General features: G+C 35.9%; 1 protein-coding gene and 2 long non-coding RNA genes across 3 annotated transcripts; all 3 read left to right on the forward strand.

Moving 5' to 3' along the window:
* The first annotated feature begins 4,369 nt into the window (after nt 1–4,369).
* On the forward strand, nt 4,370–8,935 carry LOC149678404 (uncharacterized). The gene is made up of 5 exons (XM_089837139.1): nt 4,370–4,437; nt 4,505–4,678; nt 4,751–4,834; nt 5,562–5,890; nt 8,694–8,935. Exons 1-5 carry the CDS (start codon nt 4,378–4,380, stop codon nt 8,932–8,934), a joined length of 888 nt encoding a protein of 295 aa, XP_089693265.1. The 5' UTR covers nt 4,370–4,377; the 3' UTR covers nt 8,935.
* A 4,572-nt stretch (nt 8,936–13,507) lies between these two features.
* Nucleotides 13,508–15,558, forward strand: LOC149678405 (uncharacterized). The gene is made up of 3 exons (XR_016366264.1): nt 13,508–13,817; nt 13,885–14,125; nt 14,341–15,558. It is a non-coding gene; the product is annotated as an uncharacterized LOC149678405 (long non-coding RNA).
* A 1,159-nt stretch (nt 15,559–16,717) lies between these two features.
* On the forward strand, nt 16,718–18,252 carry LOC149678406 (uncharacterized). The gene is made up of 4 exons (XR_016366265.1): nt 16,718–16,758; nt 17,241–17,336; nt 18,062–18,145; nt 18,206–18,252. It is a non-coding gene; the product is annotated as an uncharacterized LOC149678406 (long non-coding RNA).
* Nucleotides 18,253–20,997: the final 2,745 nt, after the last annotated feature.

The following is a 20,997-nucleotide window of genomic DNA, read 5'->3' on the forward strand; positions in this document are numbered from 1 at the left end:
TTTTAGATGTCAGTAAATACGTAACTACGTACACAGCGCCCCTAGCGGCAATTTATGAACTATAATTTGCTAACACTAATGTCTAGCAGAATTTTATTATGTTTTAGATGTCAGTAAATACGTAACTACGTTTGAAGCTCCCCTAGCGTCAAATGTGTGAATTCTTAATTATTCGTTCATAACTAGTAAAATAACAAAAACACGTAGCCCCTAAGTTACCCACAATCCCAATCCCGTTTAAAATTGCTAACGAATTTTTAGTGAGTAGCCCCTCGATAATTACTCGTAACCCAGACGCAACCATTAATCCCCATCCATTTTAAATCACCAATGAAACAATATCCTTTTTAAAGCATAAATAAAAATCAGCAATAAAGGAAAATTTTCATTAGTGAATAGCCCCTCGACGCGCTGCCTTTAACAGTGCTAAAGTGATTACGGAGAACCTCTAATTAACCCATATTCCCAATCCATTTTAATCTAATTAATGCATTTTAAAATCCTATATATGCCTGTAACTTAATTGACAAGAAAAGGAATAAAAATGAGATTCATTAAATCGACGAACAATTTATTTATTCTATAGTACATTTATGAAGTATAAACAAAAGTATATAGATATAAAAACAAAAAGGAAACTTCGTTGAAACTTGCTCGCGTCGTGTGATATGAGAAGCCCTCCTTTATCACTGAATGGCGTTGACCCCGTCCCCTCTGCTTGGCACTGGGAAGAGGACGTCAATAGGCTCATGATGCAGCAGATGCTTGTATTTTTCTTTGAAATTAGAAAAGTTCATTTTTAACTCATTATCGTCATAAACACTAGTATTAATACTTGGAATGCTTTAATTAGCAATTTAATTTTAAACTGAAACTCAGTAACAAATATCAGAAGTTGAAGGGGCTGTTCGACCCTCTCCCCCCCCCCTCCTTCTTTTTTACCCAACCGCAAAGCTAAGTTCTGTGAGGAAGATCGTCGTTTGCCCCACGGTTCGGACAGCCCCTTTAATATCCTGAGAAGTATAAGACTCGACGCGTACTCGAAACCATCTCCCTTGTTAGTTTAAAGAATTAACTAACCCACAACCCGAACAACTAAGATACAGATTTTTAGTGATATTTGAGAAACCAAATAATTTAAATTTTAAACTAAATCCTGTATGGTGGCCGTGTTTTTTCCCCAAGGAAAATAGTAATCTGTGGAAAATAGCTATGGGTAATATAACGCTACCAGTTTTAGCTTCAAGATTGTACAACCTTAGTCCCAAATGTCCATTCTGTGAGAAAAACTAGGGAATATCAAATATGTTTTTTAACTGTGGAAAAACGCAGAGATTTCTAACTAATATCATAACTTGTATAGTATATTTTAGCCCAAACACAATAAAACAGCTTAGACACACAATAAAACAGCATAAAACACAATAAAACAGCATAAAGCACAATAAAACAGCATAAAACACAATAAAATAGCAAAGAACACAATAAAACAGCATAAAACACAATAAAATAGCAAAGAACACAATAAAACAGCAAAGAACACCATAAACCACCATAAAACGACATAAAAACACAATAACACAACATAAAACACATTAAAACAGCATAAATACACATTAAACAGCATAAACACACAATAAAAAAGCAAAAAATTCAATAAAACAATTTAAAACACAAAAAACACCTTAAACACACAATAAAACAGCATATAAACACAATAAAACAGCATAAAAACACAATAAAACAGCACAAAAACAAAATAAAACAGCATAAAACACGATATAAAAGCATTGAACACAATAAAACAGCACAAAACACAATAAAACAGATCAAAAACACATAAAACAGATCAAAAACACATAAAACAGCATAAAACACAATACAATAGCATAAACCACATTAAAACACATAAAACAGCATAAAACACAATAAAATAGCATAAACCACATTAAAACACAATAAAACAGCTCAAAAACACAATATAACAGCATAAAACACAATACAATAGCATAAACCACATTAAAACACAATAAAACAGCATGAAAACCCAATATAACAGCACAAACACACAATAAAACAGCATGGTTGGTAGCCCATGGATATGGCAATGAAATTCCCCAGAGTACCTTGCGCACGCCCCTACCGTTGGTAGAGAATTGTTGACTACTGTCGGGGAGGACTTCTTTTTCATAGATAGGGTAGAGACAAGGTTGTACGTACAGAGATTCTACTCCATTTCACCTCTTACCTGAAAGCTTTAATCTTTCGTCCCAAAAGCAAACGTGGCAGTTTTGTTCAGGTCCCTCGACCCATGGAATGTTAAGTCCTTTTAGTACTAGTACCCGTTCTTTCTCCAGATATTCCGAGAAACATTTCACGTATTCCCAAAACCTGATCAGTAGACCCTATCCAATTAACATAAGTAAGAAAAACTTCGGAGATATATGAGAGATTTCCATAGGGATTTGAGCTTGTTCTCAGAACTGCATGAAGTCAATATTTCTAATCGACCCTAATTACCCATTTTGACCTTGATTGTCAAAGCGTGACACAGGGTCGCTATGGAAACAGGGTCAGTCAAAATATATAAAACACTTTTTATGGAATTTTCTTTCGCTTCGTTTAATGAAGATGAACGAAGATCATAACTGTAAGATAATATTCTATTAGGCCTACGCTTCAGTTTTAGGTTCCTAAATTTCTTTGCTTAAGGGGTTCTGCAGCTAATAACTTAGTGAGTGGGTAGATTTCACAAATACACAGATATAAAGTGACTGTAAAGTTAGCATCTGCGAGTGAGTAAAAATTATATGAAACGCGTCACAGGCACCATGTGATGCCAAGATACAATGACTCCACACCTAGTCCTTGTTTTTCACGAGATTGCAGAGCCAATTCCCCGAAGTGGTAGTTTTCGAAATAAAACGAACTAAGCTTCTTTGAACCACGCTTTTCCTCAGTCTTGTGCCCATGACGTATTTAAAATAATTTAAATCCACCCACTAAGGTCTTCTTTACAGTCCCTTTAAGCTTCCAGGCTGAGATTTAACCTTAAAGGCAATCCTCACTAAATTAGATCAACAACAAAGAACTAAGTCATTATTTAAATCAGATAAAAAAATCTTTCAGACGGTGTGGATTGCCAGGATAGCAGTCCAGATTTTTCGTTTGCCTATGGTCACCCAGGCAGTTTAATTGGCGCTGAGCTAAGTACCTTTTCAATAATTGAGGGACCAACTGACCGTATCGGACTCAACCAACCCGATAACACCCTTACATAAGTTCTGATTTTTCTACTATTTTCTAAGAGAACCATGCACAGCAGTCTCATTAGATAAAGGGTACGGAAAGGTTACGTAAAATATTGCAAGAGTATCGTGAAGTTTGGGTGTTTGAATGTGTTTAGATTGCGAAGGAATGCGAACGTCAGAACGCGAAAACAATATTTTCTTGCCTTTTAACGCGCTTCATTATCATTGGAACGATTTGGAACCAACGGAAAAATTCGAGACTCTCAAGGTTAGTTAAAAACTGTTGATTAAAATTAATTAAAACTCATTTTTTTTTGTAAATATTACGATGGGTAATGCAAAACATTATTGATAATTTTAAAATTCAAGTACCTACATCATTTAAAAATTACGAGCCATAATGGAAATATTCTAATGGATATGAAATATCTCAATTACATAATATTACAGAATAGATCAAAAACAAATTTGATATAAGGAATTTTTGATTGTTTTAACTACTTTAAAATGAGCCTTTTAATTTGTTGATTATTATTCAAAATGTAAAATAGTTTTAAAATATTAAATTTTGAAATGAGTATATTAAGTTAGTTTTAATTCAAAATCTAAAATGGTTTGAAAAACTTGAATTATAAAATGAGCATATTAAATTATATATATATTTTTTGATAGTATATAATACTTTGAAAATCTAAAAAACTTTGATAGTCTTATATTTGAGAACGAGGTTTGATAGTTTGTTTTTCCATGTGCATTGTCACAATGCATTAATTTCCTAATTCGATTAAACAAAAATCATTGTTTATATCAGTTACTTAGGTTCATTAGAAATGGTTTGGTTCAGTTCTGTTCAAAGTTGGGACGGTGTCAAAGCCCATAGCCATTCAGCCTGATAAAAAAGGTCCTATTCTAGAACCCCCCGTTATATTTTACCTCTATAATTAACACTTAATTAAGCATAATTATACTGAAATTGAATTTAAAAAAATATGAAATTATTTCATTTGGGTGGGCCCAAAACCTATTTTGTGTATAGTGTCTGTTCCCGATTATGAGTCCGGTAAACCCTCCTGGCAACACATCACATCATTTATTAATTAACTTTCCTAATTAGGCTGTGGCCGGGATGAAATCCCGATTACCCTTTGCGACGGAACAAGCCATAATGGAGGATAAAATCAGAAAGGTTCGAACGAGAAACTTATTTTTAAAATTAAAATAATTTTTAATTTTATATTTATATTCGAACACAGAATCTTCTTCTGACTCCAAGATGGTCTCGTCACGTGGACTATGAGCCTCCTAATCCACCAATAAAATTCCCGCAAACTCCCTTCTATCCGAATACCAAGCGAAACTTTAATAGGTTCGGAAGACATCGAAAGGTCTACAATTACGACCCATTCTTCGAAAGAAACAAATCAAAGGTGCACAACTTTAGCAGACGATAGTAAGATCCTCTTTTATAGAGAAACTGAAGTTCGTTTCCCCGCTTTTAGAGTCAAACGTTTCTAGACGCCATTGGAGAAGAAGAAAATTACCACAGCAGGAAAGATTACGCTCTGCTCAAGAACAGAAAAGTGGTAATGAAACTGAAGCAATTTTTAAAAATCACACCGATGATTCCATTATCCCTTTAAATTTTACTGTGTCGACTTTAAATACATATTTTTTTTAAATTTAATTCAAATATGGGTTTGAACAAGCTATACTTAATTGGGGCAATGAACAGTTAACATTATCATTTAGATTGTGAACGATACCATTTTTGTAGAATTGAAGAATGCTTCATTATTTGAATGAAATGAATAAAACTGTGGGTGCGATCGTCTAAGGTTTTAGGTTAATTAACCAATTTTCAATAGTCTGGGTAAAATCAGTGAGCATGTATGAGTAGGAAACTCGGAGAGACCAAATTCTCGGCTCGGTATCAGAGTTCCGCACATGCGCAATCGGTGCATAAGAGAGAAAACAAAATCAAAGATGTTTGTTTACGGCCGAAGCTACAGCTAACCACACTGATCTCTGCTAGTGTGAGCCTTTAACGGCCTATTCGTGTTTACCCTTTTTGAATTTAATTCTTTACGGATCACGTGACGTCTGGCTGTGCGCTGAGGTAGGTGCGCGTGAGAGAGACATTGGCCTGTGCCGTTATAGTTACCTTCCCCCTTCTTTGAAACCTTATTTACAGTCTTTAGATTCAAATTGAGGATATTTCGTAATTTGAAAAGGCTCTATAAAAACATGTTGCGAATTATGCAACAATATTACCCAATTCGTTTTGAACTTTCTGTTACTGTGTATTTTTAGAAATCAACGACACCCTCATTTTGGAGCAACGCTAACGATGAAGAAGATCGGCTAGTATTCGACGACGATACGAGAAGCGATCGATCAACCAGCACATCTGTAAAACGAATAATACCATTATCGATCACTGATCGGCCCCATAATGCAACAAGCGAGTCAAAAAAACTACCCGTAATCAGATACCGCGTCCACAATCAACTGAAGGAGTATTTGACCTACGATGACGGCACGGTTGAAAGGGGAAGCCAAGGTTTTTACGCCGGACCTCTCAGTGAATGGCAAAGAACCGCCGATAATTTTATCGATAGTGAATTGCGTCAAAAAACCAGGTGAGATCGTTAGCTTAATCACAGTTAAACAATTTCAAATGCAAGATGGTGGTATCAAGACAAATAATTTTAGAGAGGGCCTTTTCTAAGTTCTATTTACCCTTTTCTGTAAGACCTTATCTATATCAATACACGTGAGGTGCACAAATCGATATGATTTCGGTAACGGTGAACGATATGACACTTTAACCCATAGTGAGCTGCCAGAGTGGTGTGGTTTAAAATGGCTCATCCCATTTCAATCAAAATGGCAGCAAACTTCACAGAGTGAAAGGCCAGTGGGGGAAAGCTCCTGATTGACTAAGTGAGGGTCTGACGCTTAGTAGGGGAGAATTTCACCCCTGTTGCCCACTCCCTATATATCGGTTCTATGTTATTATACATTATTAAAATTCAGTTGATAATCGAAACATATTGGTTTTCTAGCTGATTTTAAACTGTCGGTTAAAATCGGTATCGGCTCCAGCAAAACTTCGATATCGGTATTATCAGAAATAAGATGAGACTAGAAGTAAAGAGCTCTAGCATTGGTAATGGATCCTGGCACTGGTAAACAAATTTGAGGATTTTATGCCGCTTCCATCGCGCCTACACTAGAGAGGAAAAAATTGGTCGAGTTCCAAAAACTTTTCCTACCCCTTCCCCTCAACCTAATGCCGCTGAACACGGACGAGGGTGCTTGAATCTAGTTCGGCCGTCTACTGCCGCGAGCGTCTCACGTTTTGGAGGAAAAATTCAGAAACCGCTACCTGAGGGCCAACCGTTGGTGTGTTATCAAGAATATTTAATCGCTTTCGCCAAGTGAAGAATTTGATTAGCTCAGTACTTCTAGTCTCATCTTACTTCTGGTATTACACTCTAAGAAATTGGGGTGTGCTTTAACACCTTTAAAAGTAGTTTATATGGGTCCAAATTTGACACCGTTACAGGTGTTGATTTACACCCCTGAAAGGGTTTAATAACACTTATTTGAGCAATTGGTGTCAAAGATAAGAATAAAATGGTGCAACAGAGGTGTAGTTTAACACCTTTTTAACTCTTATATCGAACTAAAAGTAAATTTTTTACTCTCATATGAGTGTTGTGCAATTCCTTAAAAGGTGTGGCATAGCACCTTTCCGAGTTTAAATAACGCTTTTAAGAGTGTCGCATAACACCTTTCAGAGTGTCGCTTGACACCTTTTCTAGAGTCACATGACACCTTTCAGAGTGTCTGATGACACCTTTAAGAGTGTTAGATTTTATGGCAAATAGCTCTTTATTCATAGCAATGTTCCACCTTGAGAGAACTTAAGAGGACAGTTCTAACATGCAGAGCTATACCCCTTTAAGCGAGAGTAGTTCTCGCATGCAATGGAAACTGCGAAAAACCTTGGCCACTTGATCGACTTAAAATCCAGCGTGAAACTGCATGATAAGTTGGTCATTTCCACTGACTAAATAACTTCTGAAAAGGCAGAAAGTTTTAAATCAGTAAAAATTCATCGGGTATTAAATTGGTTTTGGAGGAAATAATATCATAGCAGTAGAAAAGGACGTACTCGTTAAATTTAATAATCTCTTTTCACCAAGAGTTTTTCGAACACCAGAAACGCGTTGCACCTAATCTACTCTACAATATTAAAAAAAAAATTAATCCGTTTTGTACTCTAATTTTTCTCAAAACAAAGATAAGATATGTCACAAAAACATGTGTCTCACATATTGGCCTCTCAAGCTGGCGTTTATAGTCGCCCTACTGTGAGGCCAGTACCTAACCTAGTCTCGATTTTTAGTGTCACACAATACTTTTAAGAGTATCGCATAACACTTTCAAGAGTGCAATAGCGTTGCTAGGGTTTAAAAATTTGGGGGGGGGGGGGGAGGGGCTTAATATTATTGTTCGTATACTTAAAGAAAACTTTTATTGATAAAGAGTACGGAACCGAGTTATTGACTATGAGACAATTGTGGATGAAAGAATTTCACTCGTTATTTGTAAGTTTAGTTTTCGTTTGCTTTTAGTCCCCACAACTATTTGATACTGAAATTCATCTCTACAAAGATGAAACTTAACGAACTTTTTATTATAATTTTTATACACCATATTGCTACAGAATTTTAGGAGGCTACTAGCAATATTTTGGTATAGTTTACGGATTATTTTGAGGTGGCTAACTTTGAAATTTGGGGGCGCTATAGCCCCCATAAAAGGCCTAGCGACGCCACTGCAAGAGTGTCGCCTAACGCTTTTAAGAGTGTCATCTAAAACGTTTCAGAGTGTCGCCTTACACGTTTAGCTGTGTTTTATGAATGTACAATACCGCCTGATTACCAATTTCCTTTTTAATTTTATTTAAAGGATAAAAATATATTCTTTCATGAAAATCATCTTTAAAAAAATGTTTAGAAATTAACTTTTTCAATAATTTTTTACTGTTCGGATTCACTTTAATATTAAAACATAAATGAAAATGAAAGACCTTATTTAAGAAACCCGCAGTATTATAATTTTTCATGTTTAATTTCGAACGGTGTTTTAATAGTGTTATTTTACACCGAATTTACACTTTAAATTGGCCCCTAAAAACTCACGGTAAAAAAACTCTCTTTTGGGTGTTTTTACGGTGTTTACACCGTTTTAACACGTTTTTTACACTTCCATTTCTTAGAGTGTATACTATTACTATTAATTTACGATACCGGTCATCACTACTTCATATTGAGTTGATTAGTTATTGGTCTTTTTTTGTTAAAGTGATATTGCTGTCCATAAAAATCATTTCTAAAATTACATTCTCATCCGTGTATATTTACTATTTAGGAAACGGTTCACGGGGAAAACGAACTTGAGTACATTAAAGCTCAGTCACTCTGAGGAAAATCTGCCACAACTTGTTGATCCAGTAAAAGCGAAGGAGGCCTTCGATTCCGATTTGGGCATTAGTAAGAAGAAAAGAGTTTTGAAGAGACCAACGACAAATATTGGTTCTTTTAGTCGATTTTTATCGAAGATATCACCGTTTCCCACAAGTGCCAATACCAAAAACAAGGATCAGAAATAAACGTTCAACAATGAAGAATTTTAAATTACTTTTAAAACTTGAGAGAAGTCGAGTAATTTAGTTTTATTAGAGGAATTAAGGCAGAGTTATCTAATAAATCATCACAACAACTGTGTAGAAGCTACAATTGAATAGGGACAAAGAAACTGAAGAACGTTAACTAAGTTTATCTTGAACCATAATAATGAAGACTGTTATAATTTGAAAGAGGAATACATAGATTTCTTAAACATAGTTCCCTTACTAATATCTGTTTGAAGGTAAGGGGATGGGCTAAAACTTTGCTCAACAGCAGCCTCCTCCTTCCGCTTCTCTCATTGGCCATTCACATGTATAGGACATCGGTCGACTCTAAGTTTACTAGCTCAGAACACGCTAACAGAACCATTTTACATTCGGGTTCGACGTTCACAGGTCCTGAGAGTCGAGGCACAGCTACTTCATTATAACATGGTTTCTAAGTTAAAATACATTATGTATGACGTCAGGCGTGTCGATTTCTACATTACCTTCCCTTTAATTCACGCAGAAAGACCCCCCCCCCCCTTAACTGATATATTAAAGATTTCAAGAAGATTAAATCTATGTATTCCTGTGTTTGAATGTTACAGCCTACCTGAGAACTTGTCCAAGAACGACGCGAGAATTGACTACACGTGGTTTGACAGCCTACTATGGTTTCTATTTATTCATAAGGTTATGATAGGGCCTCACTTGATGTCGCTTTACAAGAATCTATGACGTTTCTCCTACTCCACTTTAAAACCTCTTTAAGTCATAATATAACATTATAGATAAAAAAAATAAAATTTTCAGCAAGCGCTGTAGATTTTTGAATCTATTAAGTATTGTAATTATTCCGCAAAACCTTGTCAATTAAACGATCTGATTGTCATCTCTATATTTATCATTAGTTGATATACGGTCAGACATTAGTATAATTATACTAATCCATAGAAGCTTTTGGCCTCAATTAGCTAGTGTAATCTGTATAAAGTGGTTACTTAAATTGTAATCCATATTATTGAGCGGTGCAAACAAAATAACTAAATTATTTTCATTTATAAGATTGACTATAAATAACAAATTTTGTCACGATACCGTTTTCGCAATAACACTCAAATTATTAATAAATTTAAGTAGCTTTTCACTTGCGCTATTAGAAAGGGAGTGTCGGATTCGATCCATATACCCAGAATATACAGGGTGTTTCTGATAAGTCTAACATAAATTAAGAGGTATGTTCTTTGGGTGCACGATTTTGAGCCGAAAATGTAATTTTTTTAAGACATTTGCCGTCCGGGCCACTCTTTTCGGAAAGACCCCTTAACTAAATTAGTATTATTTTTCAGTTTCTTAATTAAATATAAGGGGTCATCCATAAAACACCCTCTATTATCTGATTGAAGGTAAGGGGAAGGGCTTAAATGTTAGTTAAACTGCCCGTTTCTCTTTCCTCGCGTTTCATTGGCTATTGACAAAAATAGGACAACCGTCGACCCTAGGTTTATTCGTTCAGAATACGCAAAGCGAACCTTTCACATTCGCGTTCGACGCTAATAGATCGAGGGAGTCGAGGCACATATACGTAAATATCACGTGGTTTCTAAGTTCAAGTGCTACGTTTTGATGACGTTGCTGACGGGGACGGCGAAAAATACGTTGTTTCTTTTTTAACTCTGTCACTATGACCCGCCTCTTCTTTCACACCCCTCCGTCGCGTGGTATAGGGGGTCCGGGACTTTGACGCGCGCCCAGATTACTGTTCTCCATTCCTACTTCTAAAATTAAATCTATCCCTGACTATGATAATTCCACAAGAGAATGTAGATACTTTCCTTATGATAATGAAAATTCATGGATGACCTAAATTAGCTAGACTAATCTATATCAAGTTCTTATATTGAAATATATATTATTTAGCGGTGCTAGAATAGAAGATAATATTTTGATATTTATGATTTATCTTGTCACGAAAACTCTTTGGCCAATAATACCTAAAAAGCCTTCCTGACGTGTTATTCGAAAGAGAGTCTTGGATTCGATCGGGTCCAAACAAAAAAGATATGCAAAGAACTGTATATGTTGGCTTAAGCTTCGAACGTATTTACCTGTGAAGGTAAGTCCTGCATTTTCTGTGTACACAAACCCTTGTATAAACAAACACAGAACTCAATAAACAAGGGTGAATGAAAGACTTCCGCTTGAGAGACGAAATCTCACTGTAGTTTCTTTGGTTGACAAATTAGCGCGGGTCACGTGGTTCCTCTACAAGTTTCACTTTGTGGACATGTCTTATAATTAGTAGAAGAATCGATAAAAACAATCGATTTTCTATTTCACCCTCCCTTTAAAGTATAATAATGTTTGAGGTTGGTAGCACGAAGCGTGGCAAGTAATTCAATCGACTTCTCAGCGACCCATAAAGTTGTCTTCGAGCGATTGTGGTGTACCTTAGTAATTACCTTTCGCTTAAGTGCTTTCTTTTACCGGGCCTTGGCTACTTTCACGTCAATACGGAAAGTAGGTGCGTTTTTACAGCTTTTACCTGTATTAGATTGTTTGAACTCTGGGTACAGTTCAATTACCCAATTATGAGGGAAAATAATTTCATTATACGAGATTTAGCACAGGCATTTCCGTGAGCGTTGCCATAACCGGTCGGTAAGAGGCGTGTGCCTATTGTTAGTGACTCGCATTCCTGGTCCGTGGTCGAGCTCCACATAGCCTTGACAGAACAACTCTTCATGTGGTATCCTCGTAAGTCTCGTTTAGACATGGCAGCATGCGTCACCCTTTTCATAAGCTTCTACACATTTTTACTGTAGTCATGTATTAAACCGTGGCGGAGGGGTCAGGATATACATAGTCCTTAATTACAACCTCTCTTTGTGTTAGTTATCTTTGTGGGCTCAGATGTACTCAAGATCGTGAAAGTGCTTGGTGAAAATACTGTATAACCCAAATGTTGTGGAGTACGAATCCATGCTCGGGAGAGTCGTTGAGGGTCACCTTTATGCCGGTTTGATTCGTTAATTGACCTCTAAAAATTAAAATACACAATTAAATATATTTATATATTATAGACCGTACTATTGCAAGTATCGGAAAAAGTGTCCAATCATTTGCAGGTGAATCTACTCTCGGGTTACGAGAGACGTTTATTGGACGTTCTAATAAAGACGCTAAATTTCACGTAAGTACAATGAGAAAGATAAAAGTAAATTATGAAAGAGTTTCCGGATGGATATAAAGACATCGAGTGTTTTCCAAAGCCAACACGAGGTTTCACTTCCTATGCATGGCCGTAAAATTAACCCATAGTACCCCGGTTTTAGGTTGGGCATACGCTTTGGGTGTCATCTGGTTATAGCAACAAGAACTAATTTTTAAGCAAACAAAACTTCCCTCTCTCAGGTTTAATAGAGAGCTTTCAGATAGGTTAGTACTACGTCACACCTTCCCAAGTCTTATCACTGTTCTGGTAGCCATATTGGGTGGTCTCAGCTTCATTCCTGCTTTAAACCCACCAATATGGCAGCGTAAATTATGTCACGAGAGTCAGCTCCTCCCTCAACTGAAAGCTCTCTATACTCCAAATAATGCCTTAGTTTATTTGGTATACTTTTTAGGTGTATTTTACAACGACATCCAGAAGGTCATTACGGTACCTTACTTGACAACGGGTCATGGACTGGAGCTGTGGGAAAACTACAACGCAACGTAAAAATGTGTTAAACTATCATTAAAATATTATTTTGATAATTAAAACACTTCTTAATTAAGGAAGCTGATGTTGCTTTATCGAAACTAACGGATACATACCCTAGACGGGCTGTGATTGACTACAGCATACCCTACTTCGTTGAACCACATCATTTCTTCGTTGGAAATAAAATTGATTTAAATTTACGAGCGTTGTATTTAAGTCCTTTCGATAATCAGGTAAGGACTACTTGAAACAAAACACTAAGAAAACTTTGCAATTGAAATTTACAGTAATACTTTTAATTGAATTTTAAAGATTTGGATTATATTATTATCGTGCTTCATTATCTGCTCAATTTTTCTACAATTATTTTCAAGACGGGTGGCTTCAATAAAATTGCATTACTTTCATTACCTCGTTGAATTAACACTAAATCCAGGTTACTACTTATTCGTTACATCATAAGTTTATAAGATATGTTCCATAAGTATGACACTACACATATTTCGTAATGCTAGAGACTTACTGAAAGCTAGTTCGGGAACGACAAGCGAGAATTGACTACATTAGGATTTGCAGTGCAACTTTTAATCCTATTTAGCCTGTACTAAGCCTTTGACAACGCTTGACCAGGGGTCAGTTTACAAGAATCTATGACGTATCACCTACGTGACTTCATGACAAGCTCTCAGTAACCAGGACAAACTTACGGGCCATATCTTATGAACTTATGGTTACATCGTAATTGTATGTAAATAATGTACCTATAACGAACAACACTTACATCTTGTGAAATCATACAATCAATGCAACGTAGAGAATGTTTAATTCTACAGTTCGTGGCGTTTTCATTGTAAAACTCGCGATTGTTCTGGGGACCTTATGTTAAAGGTCCATGATTTCAATTAACTACATTCCGCCTTACTTTCGGTTTTTTCTAATAGGAGCGAAATTTTCGTGGACTTCACGCAAGCAATTAATGATAATTACAGCATGGATAATTGCTTTGGTTTTCCTTCGCATTTACTATGGCAATGCGTTGCAGGCTTCGACTAGCGTTCATAAAAAGGATAGTGTTGACACGTTGGATAAACTGGTGGTATTATTTCAAGAAGGAGTTTTGCAACTAGTCATACCTCCCCATAATTCTTTTATAGAATTTATAAACAGCGTGGTAAGTAAAGAACCATAAGATCTCTTCATTATCGAGACCATGCTAACACTCGTCCGTGCACTTTTAGCCAGCGAGTCGCTACGGCGATGTGTACAGAGAGGCGCGTGTACTTAGACCATATGATAATGATGTCTACCTTGAGACTCATAGCGGCAAGAGTGCAATGATTTTGGGATCAAATCAACTATTCTTAACTCGCATAAGCGGCCACACATCAACATAGTTCCTGTCACAGAGCCTCTAACTACTTTGAACATTGCTTTGGGTCTCAATAAAAATCTAACGTGTTCCACGTCTTTCAATAATGTGTAAGATCGAGAATTAACTAAATATTATTTACATACATTAGCAAAGGCCTAAATTATTCACACAAAGGACCTTTTTGAACTGGCAAGCTTGAAGCCTTATCAGACGTCTTTGTTGCTCAGATACCAGATGTTTCGCCTAAACCCTATATCAATTAAGCAGACAATACGAAAAAGGTCTATTTACATCGATGTAACAATTAACAACATTTTCAAAGGTTGCAAGTTCTATGGGAAAGTGGTTGTCTCGAACAATGGGAAGAAGACATAATGAAATCAAGCAATTTAAAACACATACGTGATTTGAAAATTACTACCGGTGTCAATTACATAGAATTACCGGATCTGTTTAGTACATTTGCTATTCTTTTAATCTGCCACGTAATTTCAACGATTATTTGTCTCTGCGAACTGAGAAATCGCTTGAAATGCGTAAGTGCGGTCATAAAGACAGCGGCGTCGAGAAAATTCGCAGGACCCGTTGAAATTGACAAAAAATCGGGTCCCCATCAAGACAGCGGCCCAAAATTGGGACTTTAACAATTGCTCTTCATAATTTTAACGCTAATGAAGATGTTACAATAGTTCATTAAATCAACGAGAAATCCCGATATGAGAATTATTTTTTGGAGGTTCTTGTTGGTAACTCTGTAATGTTGATTAGATTGCATTCGAAATCAGTGTTATTGGCGGTACTCAGCATGATCCAGTAAATGGGCAGAGGAAGAACAAGTGTTTTGGAACACTCGCCATGTACAAGGGAGTTGTACACTGTACTTGCTGTTCCACATGCAAGACAGACCCAGACTAATGACAATAAAATTGGGGATTTTCCAAAGCTGGATATTCATCGTCCCAATCTTAAAAACAACACGAATGAATGCATAATGATCATTCATAGCTTTCTTAAAACTGCATTGCAAAGGCTTAGTTTTACCCGATTAAAAGGATGGCGACAAAATAAAATAAAAAATATTCAAACATAAAAAGCGTATATAGTTTAATATTAATTTTATTTAATTCCGCATCACCTGTTTTAATTTTGACCCAAATACTGTCACATGAAATTTTTCAACGAAAACAATCCAACAAAACTTACAGGGAATGGAAAAACTGCCAGCTTTGTCCCTCTCCCCTGAGCTATCTGTGCTCGGGTGGAAAAAAATAATTGCTGGTCCTCTTTAAAATTAAAGTCCATGTTTAAAATAAAATAAAGCCGATAAGTTTTATAAATTCCTGTAATAAATTACTATTTCGAAATTAGACGGATAAATGTACGAAACAAAACGCGTTACAACAATGAACACACGCGTCCCAAATTTCAACAGATGTTAGCTATTGTTTTGGAAATGCGATTCATCAAATTTTCTATTGCCTATAAAAGCATTAGCATACTGAACAATTTATATATATTTTTAAAATAAAAACCGAAGTGAATAACCCTAAGGTTTAGCTATGGAATTATACATTTTAAGGATTTGTATTGTAAGTTTTTTATCAATGCTGGTCTCTGGGAAGGCGACGAAGGATTGCTATAATGGCTCGTTTTCGTTACTGAAAACGGTCGCAAACGTTATGGACGATTTTTGTAACTCAGAGAGTAAGTTGATTTTTACGTAAAACCAGAATGGGATAATATTAGATGACGATGACACTCTGTATCCTCTCAATACTTCGTTTGCTCTCCCGCTCACCAATCTTCAGATGAGTAACTATAGCACCGTGCTAGGGTGAATTCTATAACCGTTTGGTACTAAATCCTCAGCAATCAACCCACAAACCTTGATTGTCTTAAAGTGGGACAAAAATCCACAAGCGCATGCGCCTTGGCAAATAATCAAGTGCTAATAGAGTATTGATGAGGGAACTATTATATATCGCGTATGTGATTAGATTTAGGAAGCTTGCTCCAAATGTTCTGATTCTGATGTTGGGAAGATTCATGTTACAAGTACCCAGCTTTGTGATACGCTTTTCTCGAAGAGATACTTTTGGTAAAAAGTAGAAGAATATTAGGCACCCGACATTGCCCGTCAGCCCGTTGGGACATTTTTATAACTTTTCGAGATGTCAGTTTAAAAGAATAATGAATTAATTCATGGTGTGACGTACTTCATGGGACATGGGATTAATATACTATGTTTAAGTTAAAGGGACTGGGTAAAAAGTATTTGAAATACACCACGTGACGCCTACATACGAGTGGGACTGGACACCTAGTTAGTGGTCGGCATTTGGATAGGATAATATCTGTTTGTTTTATCTTTATTCATAATTTGAAATTATCCACGGGAAGTCTATGATTAATGCAATGTAATCACGAATAATTATCAGATTATTATTCATGAATAACTGATTAACCAAAATTCTGTGGATTATCTTGTCCATACGTCGACCACTACACCTAGTCCTTGTTATTAGCGACATTGCAGCGCCAATTCCCCAAAGAGTTTTTAAAGTAAAACGAACTAATCTTCTTTGAACCATACCTTTCCTCAGTCACGTGGTGCCTGTGACGTATTTCAAATAACTTTTACCCACCCGCTAGTGCCTTCTTTACAGTCCCTTTAACATAATTATTCCTGACAGATTTTGATGATTGTGTAAAACATATGAAGACATTATGGGCTGATCAGGTAAGAGTTTACAAAACAGCAGTATTGGATGCAAACTAGTGCCTTTTTCTAAGCATGTTCGAAATAGCTTATTACAGCTGACATAATAAGTTTATAAGATAGGTTCCATAAGTATGACTCAAGCTATACTTCGTAATGCTAAAGACTTACTGAGAGCTAGTTCGAGAACGACTAGCGAGAATTTCAGACTACATTCGGTTAATTTTGCAGGACTTACATCTTCCTATTTAGTCTGCATTAGTAAGCGTTTGACAGCGTCTCATCAGGCGTGGCTTGATGAGAATCTACTACGCTTGACCTACGTCACTTCATGATAAGCTCTCAATAACCAGTTACAAACTTATGGAACATATTTTATGAACTTATGACAAAATCGAACTCTTCATCAAAAGTTGGATATTGCTTGTGATCAATGTACTATAATGTCGACAGAATTCACAAGCATCTCTGCAATACACTTAAGTGCAATTTTATAATTACAGGTACACGATGACAAAAATCCATCAGATGCATCGTGCATGGATAGTATTTCTCGAGAATCAGTCTGCAAAACTGAAAATCGCATGTCATTCGGAACGGTACTATTTTGTAACAAAAATCATTAGTAACATAATAGCAATGTAAATACAAGTGTTCCAAAAAGGTGGCAGGGCTAAATTCCATAGAACAATTTTGACTCGAAATCGCCCGTAAAAACCACTGTACTTCCGTTCTACCACCCTTTTAGAAACACGCTGTAAAATTATGCAAAGGATGTGTGCGTCACAAAATCAAATCCTTTGGGAAACACTGATATATATATATATATCAAAATGATATAAAGAATGGGTAGAGTTTACTGATGACTAATATTTTTGCCCGTCAGCCCGTCGGGACAATTTTTATTACTTTTCACGCGGACATTATTCCATAAAGAAGGGGTTTTAAATTTCTGGCCGCCATTTAAAAAGATGGCAACAAATCAAACCCAAAAGACCATTCAGCCCGTCTATAGGTTAAAGGAAACCAGAGTGTTAAATATTTGTGAAATCGGTTGAAATGCGCGGACTTTGTTGCATAGAGAAGATATTTACATTTCTGGGCGCCATTTATTAAGATGGCGGCGGATTGGAAAAATATTTCTTAGTACGCGCCAACTACTTAAGAGTAACGTGTTCAGCCTTCTAGGGCAAGCGGGCCGGGCGTTAATTATCAGATAGATTGAGCGTCATACTTTTTTTTATTTATTAATTTTGTGATACACATCTTCAAGATGGTCGCTAATCATTTGAACTATTGTTATTTTTATCTATGTTGAAAATAGGAGCACCGCTGTTGTTTTGCCGAAGTTATACGAAGTGTAAAGGGTAATCCAGAAGGGAAAAGGTTCGCGGAACAGGCAAGAAAGGTAAACCTTAATGGTAACACATGTACTTATGATCCGAAATTTATAATTATTCATTCTTAGGATTGCAGAAAAAACCGTTTCGATTGATGGGCTAATGATGAAGTAATCGTAATAACAGCAGAGTTAATTTGTAGTTATATTATGAGTAATAAATACGTCTTTAACTATGTGAAAAAATGCTCATTCTTATGGTGACGATTTTAAAAATTGTCTCTTAACTTTTGCCACCTCATTTAGCATAGGGATGCACCGATATGGGTACAGCCGATATATCGGCCGGCCGATATATCAGAAATTCGTAGCCGATATATCGGCCGATATTATCGCCCCATAAAAAAAAATAGTATTTCTCCATGAATATCGTTTCCAAGAGTAGAATCAACATTTTTTAGGACCATTTACGTTTTTACTTTGTTTTATTAGAGACACGTGTCACATTTCGTTTAATGTGGTACCGCTACATAATTTAGCCTTAACCCCCTTCCTTAAAAAGTGGTGTGGTCTAATTTGGTTTTTAGTAAAAATACAGCTCCGTTCTTTGTTCAAAAAGAAGTAGCGTTATAAGCAAAATTTTGGACCATAAGTGAAAAGTTCAAAGTGTTCATAAGTGAGACCAAACGCATTAGAGAGCGTCAGTGTCGACTTCGATTGTTTGTTGGATGTATGGGAAACTAGGGAAATTACTTTCTCATAGTCGTGAACAACGGAATAAAACTGAGATAGTGGAAAACCTTGCATTTTTAAAGGGAAATGTTAAATTGTGGGTATAAATTTAAGTGATGATTTAAGTGATGTGTTTAAATTAGTATTCATTGAGTGCCTTATAACTTGTCAAGTTTTTCCCGAAAATATCGGTTTACATGAAACCGATATTGGCCGATACCGATATGAAAAAGATAGGCCGATATTATCGGCCGATTTATCGGTAACCGATATATCGGTGCATCCCTAATTTAGCATCTATTTTGTGGGGGGTTTTTGGTCACTTAGTAATTGAGGGAATAATATAAAAATCATGGAATGCTGGGAATCATTTGAAATATGGTGGATTGCCGGGAATCATTTGAAATATGGTAGATTGCTGGGAATCATTTGAAATATGGTAAATTGCTGGGAATCATTTGAAATATGGTGGGTTGTCGGGAATCATTTGAAATATGGTGTATTGCCGGGAATCATTTGAAATATGGTGTATTGCCGGGAATCATTTGAAATATGGTGGATTACTGGGAATCATTTGAAATATGGTGGATTACTGGGAATCATTTGAAATATGGTGGATTGCCGGGGATAATTTGAAATATGGTGGATTGCTGGGAATCATTTGAAATAGGGCTCGGGGTTTTTTGGTCGATTTTTTCGAAAAATACGATTGGCTACAAATAATCGGAAACTATTCAGAAGTTTATTCGTTTAAACAATACAACAATTTTAGATGATATTTTTTAAGATTGAATAATCTAAGTAAGATTTTAACCGACAAATGTATTCAATCGACAAAATTTTCCGAAAAACAATTATGTAGAAAAAAGGGTTGTACTCTACGTTCGGTTAAATTAAAAATATTTTTTATTATAAAATCCACTTGCTTTGAAGTCTAACTTTTAGCGTAATATTTTGTAATTTAAGCTTTGTAAAAAATATCCAAATCATTTTTTTGAAGTAGACTTTCATCTGGAATATTGTCACTAATATTTTTTATTATAATTTAACATGTATACGCTTTTCTCCGTATCAGTTATTTATGATCAGATCGCCAAACTCAATTATTGTTACAATCTTTTCGATAAAACCCAATTTCAAAAAGTCATAGTTATTACGTTAGTGGACTCTATAGCAAAATACTTTCCACCAAGCACCAAAACCGTATATCCGTGATATTTTCGCCACAGGGATCTCGGGATACCGCTTACCGTATCGTCGAAATGGCGATAAAAGAAACAACAATTAATGTGTTACATCAGAAGGGGATAATATATAATGCTAGCTTTAACTCGATTTTTGTTGCGAAACCCATCCATATTATCTCAACGCAAACGCCCTTGACTCGAACAAAAAAGGGGTTAGTGTAATATAAAAGGGTTAAGGTAAATAGGGGAAGTGAAATAATATTTGAGGATCCCCGACATATCTATTTACCTAGATATGCAATCATTTCTCTTTATTGATAAACAATTGCAGAAGTTAAAACAAAACACAGACAGATACGTAAAGTACAAAGCCTGTCTCTCGGGAGAAGTAAAAATCCACTCGTCCCATACCGTACACTATATTTCAGAGAGTCACACTTGAAACATATTTTCATCATTTACTTGAAAACGACTTCTCTATTCCGTTTTTATTAACTAACGATATCAATTCTCACGGAACAGGAAAATATGGTCTCGCCGAATTGGTCCAGCCATTTTGGTCTCGCCGATTTGGTCGCGGGACCAATTGGTCTCATCGATTTGGTCTCGTGATTTTTTGGTCTCGTGATTATTTGGTCTCGTGATTATTTGGTCTCGTGACTATTTGGTATCGTGATTATTTGGTCTCGGGACTATTTGGTATCGTGATTATCTGGTCTCGGGACTATTTGGTATCGTGACGGTTGGGTCTCGTGATTATTTGGTTACCTAATTAGCTACCACCATTTCCAAAATATTCTCCAATTAATTAGCTGACAACTTTTCCAAAACATTCTCCTACTAATTAGCTGCCACCTTTTCCAAAATATTCTCCAATTAATTAGTTGCCACCTTTTCCAAACTATTCTCCTATTAAAGGGATACTTTCTTTTAATTTCATTGCAATAAATCCCTATAAGGTTAATTTATTTCGATAGATAGACAAAATAAGGATTCTGAAAA

Source organism: Phalangium opilio, unplaced genomic scaffold (assembly GCF_054372755.1).
Source record: "Phalangium opilio isolate 3A_F unplaced genomic scaffold, DU_Popi_V2 ptg000042l_1, whole genome shotgun sequence".
NCBI classification, from domain to species: domain Eukaryota; kingdom Metazoa; phylum Arthropoda; class Arachnida; order Opiliones; family Phalangiidae; genus Phalangium; species Phalangium opilio.

Excerpts from the sequence above, each read along its gene's own strand:
- LOC149678404 (XM_089837139.1), top strand. The coding sequence starts at position 4,378 with ATGAAATCCCGATTACCCTTTGCGACGGAACAAGCCATAATGGAGGAT. Across the intron at positions 4,835-5,561 it reads TGCTCAAGAACAGAAAAGTG|AAATCAACGACACCCTCATT; the intron begins GTAATGAAACTG and ends GTGTATTTTTAG. Across the intron at positions 5,891-8,693 it reads GAATTGCGTCAAAAAACCAG|GAAACGGTTCACGGGGAAAA; the intron begins GTGAGATCGTTA and ends TTTACTATTTAG.